This window comes from Athene cunicularia, assembly GCF_003259725.1.
Source record: "Athene cunicularia isolate RWA chromosome 11 unlocalized genomic scaffold, athCun1 chr11_part1, whole genome shotgun sequence".
Taxonomy (NCBI): Eukaryota; Metazoa; Chordata; class Aves; order Strigiformes; family Strigidae; genus Athene; species Athene cunicularia.
In genome coordinates, this window is record NW_020799113.1 from 8,535,032 (window position 1) to 8,541,802 (window position 6,771).

General features: G+C 46.8%; 1 protein-coding gene across 1 annotated transcript in view; it reads left to right on the top strand.

The window, feature by feature from the left end:
* Positions 1–6,771, top strand: part of PEPD (peptidase D) — a 150,429-nt gene that overhangs the window by 9,863 nt on the left and 133,795 nt on the right. Inside the window, exon 2 of the mRNA XM_026856947.1 lies at positions 6,043–6,048. Within this exon, the coding sequence (XP_026712748.1) occupies positions 6,043–6,048 (6 nt within the window). The remainder of the gene's footprint in view (positions 1–6,042; positions 6,049–6,771) is intronic.

The following is a 6,771-nucleotide window of genomic DNA, read 5'->3' on the forward strand; positions in this document are numbered from 1 at the left end:
GGCTGGGCGGCCGGCTGTAGCCGTGCAGCCTGCAGGGGAGGCCGGGCTGCTTGCGCTGGAGCAGCGGCTCCCCGCAGTGAAAGCGGGTTTTGCGTGAGGCGGCGAGAGAAGGCACCCTGCGTGCCGGGTCGGCTCGGCGGTGCCTCCCCTCGAGCCCTGGGTCATCCTTTTAAGTTGCGTTAGGTTTGGGATATCGTGCGTAAAGGAGGTTGTGGATTGCTCAGTCTACGGCCTCTCCCACATTTTACAGCTAAATTCAGCCATTTCTTTCAGTGCTTTAAGAAGGTGCCATTAAAAGTGTATCAGGATGAGGGGGGGACTTTTCATAGTTGCTAAACGCAGGTCACGCTGCGACTTGGCTCTGACTCTTCTGTCTGTGGGTGAAGGTGCTCCCCTGTGGGGTCCTCTCCTGCCGCTGGTGGCCCCCAGCGCTGGCCGGGCGATCGCTGTGCGGAGAGGTTGGGCTGGGTTGGGTAAGTGGGACATTGAACGGGGCCGGGACTTCGAGTGCTTGACTTATTTACAAGGAGCAGAGTTCGCCGAGAGGAAAATACCCAGCTTATGCCTTAAACAGCGGTAGTTGCTTTTACTGTTTCCCTTGTATCGCTTATTTGCTTGCGCTGCTGTCAGCATAGGCCTCTTGCACTTCACAATTTTGATGTGGAAACAGCATTAAAAATTGGCTAGACTTCAGGCTGATGTTGTTAACTTGCTCAAAACAAACATAAATAATGATAACTTTGGAAAAGTAGTTTCAGTAGTTTCTCATCTTTGCTGAAATCTGGGTCCTGTCACATGGCCTCAGTAGAACAGAAATGGCAATCCATGAATTTTCTTCAGAAAAACTGGAAGTACAAAAGATCTGAAAAATGGGAAAACCAGAAATAAAATAGGACTTTTGGTTACTGGTGTGTTCTGGTGGTTGCATCAAAACAAATCCAAGATGTTAGATGGATCATGCAGTGACAGAATGTAAGCTTTCTGAAAATACAAAACTTCGGAAATAAGCATTGAAAATCAACAGTTCCAGGCAAAAGAAAAATATAAAGAAACAGATGGAGTTTAATGTTCCTAGCTACATTTCACTTCCAGTATAATAAAATAAAAGAGCTCTCGTGTGCGCTTGGGCCTAAGCGATCATAAAAATTGTGTATGATGGCCAGCAGGGAAACTGTCAGCTACTATGGGAGGCCTTTACCAGGCTGAGTGATGGCTGAATTCTCGTACCAGACCAGAGAAAATGAGGAAGCTGAGCTTCACTTGTCCTCTCCTGGTCGTGCAAGTAGCCATTTCTGACACTGACTAATGCTTATTTGCAGAAGCTTTATAGCTTCAAAGAGGTGTGCACCACAAAGCAGTGCTTGCATTAAATATGCTTCATTATCAAATGTGTAACTCTGCAAGAGGGTTTTGAGTTGAGTCTGCACTAACAGAAGAAATAGACATTGAAGGACCAGCTAATATATTGTATTAATTAAATTCTGGTATTTGTGTGTCTCTCCCATGACTGGAGTGTGCCATTTGATGGTTACAAGCTCTTTAGGAGGGACAGTCAGGGAAGGAGAGGTGGTGGGGTGGCTCTGTATGTTAAGGACGGTTATGATTGCTTCGAGCACAGGTGTAGTGAAGACAGGGTTGAGTGTATTTGCATTAGAATCAGGGGGAAGGCCAACAGGGCAGATGTTGTAGTAGGAGCCTACTATAGGCCACCCAACCAGGACAGAGAGATGGACGAGGTATTTTATAGGCACTTAGGTGAAATCTCATGATTGCTTGCCCTTGTTCTTGTGGGCGACTTTAACTTCCCAGACATTTGCTAGAAATACAGCATGGCAGAACGAGACCAGTCCCGGAGATTCCTAGAATGTGTGGGAGACAACTTCCTGACACAGCTGGTGAGTAAACTGACCAGAGAAGGTGCCCTGTTAGATCTCCTCTTTGTGAACAGAGAAGGGCTGGTGGACGACGTGGAGGTTGGAGGCCGACCAGGGCACAGTGATCATGAAATAATAGAGTTCTCTATTCTTTGAGAGGTCAGGAGAGAGCTTAGCAGGACTGACATCCTGGACTTCAGAAGGGCTGACTTTGTCTTGTTTAGGCACCTGAAAGGATCACCTGGGAGACTCTCCTGAAGGGTACAGGGGCCCAGGAAGGCTGGGCGCTCTTTAAGAAGGAAGTGTTAATGGCTCAGGAGCAGGCAGTGCCCAGGTGCTCTAAGAGAAGCTGACGACGCCAGAGAAGACCACCCTGGCTGAACAGGGAGCTTTGGCTGCAACTCAGGGAGAAAAGGAGAGTTTACAGCCTTTGGAAGAAGGGGCTAGCCACTCACAGTGATTACAGAGAGGCTGTGAGGCATGGTGGAAATCAGAAGGGCTAAAGCCCGACTGGAAATTAATTTGGCCTCTGCAATCAAGGAAAACAAGAAAAGTTTCTATAAGTATGTCTAGCAAAAGAAAGTCCAGGGAGAGTCTCCAGCCCCTGCTAGATGCAGGAGGAAATTTAGTAACAAGTGATGAGGAGAAGGCTGAGGTGCTTAATGCCTTCTTTGCCGCAGTCTTTAATAGCAAGGTGAGTTGTATTGATGAAATCCAGCCTCCACAGCCAGAAGACAGAGACTGGGAGAACGACCCCCCTGCAATCCAGGAGACAGTCAGTGACCTGCTGCATCACACAGACATACACACATCTATGGGACTGGATGGGATACACTCGAGGGTGCTGAAGGAGCTGGCTGGGGTGCTCACCACTTTCTATCATTTACGAGCAGTCCTGGCTGACCGGGGAGGCCCTGACTGATTGGAAATTGGCCAATGTGACTCCCATCTATAAGAAGGGTCGGAAGGATGATCCGGGAAATTACAGGCCTGTCAGCTTGACTTCGGTGCCCGGGAAGCTGATGGAGCAGCTCATCCTACACACCATCATGCAACACATGTGGGACAACCAGATGCTCAGGCCCAGTCAGCATGGGTTTGTGAAGGGCAGGTCCTGCTGACAAACCTGATCTCATTCTATGACAGAGCGACCTGCTTATTGGATGAGGGAAAGGCTGTGGATGTTGTTTACCTTGACTTTAGCAAGGCTTTTGACACCATTTCCCACAGCATTCTCCTGGCAAAAATGACTGCTCGAGGTTTGGACAACTCACTTCTGCACACTTCGCTGGGTTAAAAACTGGCTGGACGACCGGGCCCAGAGAGTTGTGGTGATCGGAGTTAAATCCAGGTGGCAGCTGGTCACGAGTGGTGTCCCCAGGGCTGGGTGTTGGGGGCACTCCTGTTTAACATCTTTATTGATGATCCAGACAAGGGGATTGAGGGCACCCTCAGTCAGTTTGCAGATGACACCCAGCTGGGTGGGAGTGTTGATCTGCTCGAGGGTGGGGAGGCTCTGCAGAGAGACCTGGACAGGCTGGAGCCATGGGCTGAGCCCAACTGGGGGAGTTTCACTAAGGGCAAATGCGGGGGGCTGCCCTTGGGCCACAACAACCCCCAGCAGGGCTACAGGCTTGGGGAGGAGTGGCTGGAGAGCTGCTGGTCAGAGAGGGACTGGGGGGGTGATTGACAGCCGGCTGGACAGGAGCCAGCAGTGTGCCCAGGGGGCCAAGAAGGCCAATGGCATCCTGGCTTGTGTCAGCAATAGCGTGGCCAGCAGGGACAGGGAAGGGATCTGACCCCTGTGCTCGGCACTGGTGAGGCCGCCCCTCGATTCCTGTGTTCAGTTTTGGGCCCCTCACCCCAAAAAGGCCATTGAATGACTCGAGCGTGTCCAGAGAAGGGCAACGGAGCTGGGGCAGGGTCTGGAGCACAGGTCGTACGGGGAGCGGCTGGGGGAACTGGGGGGGTTTAGTCTGGAGAAGAGGAGGCTGAGGGGAGACCTCATGGCCCTCTACAGCTCCCTGAAAGGAGGGTGCAGAGAGCTGGGGGGGAGCCTCTTGAACCAAGTAGAAAGTGACAGGACAAGAGGGAATGGCCTCAAGTTGTGCCAGGGAGGGTTCAGACTGGATGTTAGGAAGCATTTCTTTCCAGAAGGGTTGTCAGGTGCTGGAATGTGCTGCCCAGGGAGGTGGTGGAGTCCCCAGCCCTGGAGGTGTTCAGGAGTCGGGTTGATTTAGAGCTTAAGGATATGCTGTAGGTGGGAACTGTGCTAGGGGAACGGTTGGGCTAGATGATTTCCAGGGTCCTTTCCAACCTAGATGATTCTGTGATTCTGTGTGATATAAACTGAGTGATTAGAGATCATGGACCGATATTGAAAGCTTGTAATTCCCTCTCCAGAAAGAACTTTGTTGTAGTAGTTACAGGGCAAATAACAGAGTTTTACACTGATTACGCTGTAATTGCACGTGTATTTGCAGGGTTGATCCACATGTGAGGCAGTTATATAGATGTACTCACTCAACTTAGTACAAGTGGCATAGCAATGACTTCTTATGTTTGGAACTGAAAAAGAGCTAAATAATAGTCATGGCATAGACAATACTGTATAGTCACAGGGATTTGTAACAGCTGGACTGGAAGGAATACGGAAAAAAAGACCAAGCTAGTCATAACCTGCTTATCTGACATGTATTTCTTAGTAACATAGCAATGGTCACAACAGAGCGATGGTTACACAGCCAGTCCTGTCTGTGAAGACTTCTTGTGATCTTGAGTACTGTGAGAGTTCTCTTCCCAGATCATTATTTGCGATAGAAAGTCAGGTGTACAGGAATACTCTTTTTTGTAAGACTTAAAATTCTCCTGTCCGTGCTAGTCTCTGAAAAGCGTTCTGTTTAAGCTGTGGAAAGCTTGTGCTGGGCTCATGCATGTGGAGGGACCCAGTCTCTGCAGGCAAAGCAGCACCTGTGGGTGTCTTGCCGTGTTATTAGCCCATCCGGGAGGGTGCTGCCAGTTTGGTACCTGAGTGCTTGCAGGAAGAGAGAACAAAGGCTGAGGAGGAAGCAGACTTCTCAAAGTTGAGCCCTTTCTGAAACCTGGCTGGTTTTCTCAGCAGCATTCCAGTTGTGAAAGTAAGTCTGTTGCCTGGCAAGCTTGTGTTGTTCAAGGCATGAATTAACATATGAGTGCTCAGCAGAGAACCCGAGGAACAGAGCAGTATTAGCATCAACACTCAGCCCAGCCCACCTGTGTCCTGCAGCCCCTGCTGTGGGGTCCAGCACGCTCAGCTGCTGTGACTGTCGCAGCAGCCTTAAAATAGAGACCAAGACCATGCCTGGGAAAAATACTGTACAAGTGTAAAACAGCTACAGGGCCAAATTCTGCTGTTGATGAATGTTGTTGCATGAAATTCAAGCAGGATCTATTATATAAAAGGAAGAACACAGTTTTGTCATGGGCTTAGATAAAATGTGCAGAACTGTGATTTTGCACCAGAATGTGTTTCAGGTCAAGTATTAAGATCCCAGTAAGACCCTCTTAAAGTGGCTTAGTGAGACTACCAGTAGGAATTGCTAGCTGACATCCATATTTCTCCTTGAGTATTGTTTTCATTGTCAAAGGTTTTGAGTGCCATAAAAACATTAATAGTAAACAGTGGAGATGAAGATGTGCCTTTGTAGCAGCTTCCTTTTTGCTCCAGAGTGTGGGAGTTAGGCCTGGAGAAGGAGGGAGATCAGACTTTTTTTTTTAAATCACAGCAAAAAAAACCCAGCTTGTGAAAGTGTAAACTTACAATGATGGTGACTTTTTTTCGTTCCTTAGAAGCAAAACAGAAGCCAGATTGTGCTACAAAATCTGCCTTTTTTTTTTCTTTTTTTTTTTTTCCCTCAGCAGATACAAAGATACGAGAGCAGCCTATGGCATAAGAGTATCTGATTATGTTATCTCTTCCCTTTTATACTTGCAATAAGGTGAGCATCTGATTGCCAGGCCCCTGCATGGTATTACTCCAGGGGGTTATCTTGCTTGGATAACAGTGTTTTCAACCTCTTGTGCATTGCTGAGTTGCCTTGCTGATATTTAGTTTAAGGTTTGCTGTCCGATTTAAAACTTTCAGTTGCTTTTGCTAGGATTGTATGAACTTCCTTCATTTTTCCTACAGGCATGGGTACCCCAAAATGAAAGCTTATACTGTGCTTCCACATTATGCTGATATGCCACAATAGGCAGTCTGCAGCCCTTGTAATGATCACCTGCCATGGTACTCGGTTATCAGGTGTGTGTGTGTGATGTAATAAAAATAAGCACATTTAGATTTTGTGCACCATCAACTGAACTCCTAGGCAAGTAGTTTGGAAATTGGATTAGCAAGAGCGGTCTTTCACCTTCTAAAATTACTTAGACTGTTATATCAAGTAGTTATAAACAAGCAAAATAAAATATTTTATTGGCTCTTTTATGCTGTGTCTGCAGTAAGAAATTACAGGGTTTACATTTCTGATGCTGATAAAGTCTTTCAGGAGGTTACTTTATGCAGCTATAAATCAAAGGTTACCTTTCAGATTGCCTATGAAAACCATATAATAATTAAGATGTGGAGCCGTGCTTCTCTAAGGTTAAGTCCCTTGGTGGTTTATTTCTTGTCATCTTAACATAGTAACAATTTAACTGCACCTTTCTGTCATCTCTTCTAGAAGCATATCTAATAGAAAATGACCATCATGCCAGTCAGTATTCAGTAAGCTGAGAGAAGTTGAGGTGGAGGGACTTAAATAGTAGGATTTTATTGATAAAATAGTATTAATCAGTAATACTGAAGTTCAAAAGCACAACTTTGCTATATTAAACATAGCAAAAAAAAAAAAAAAAAAAAAAAAAAAAAAAAAAAAAA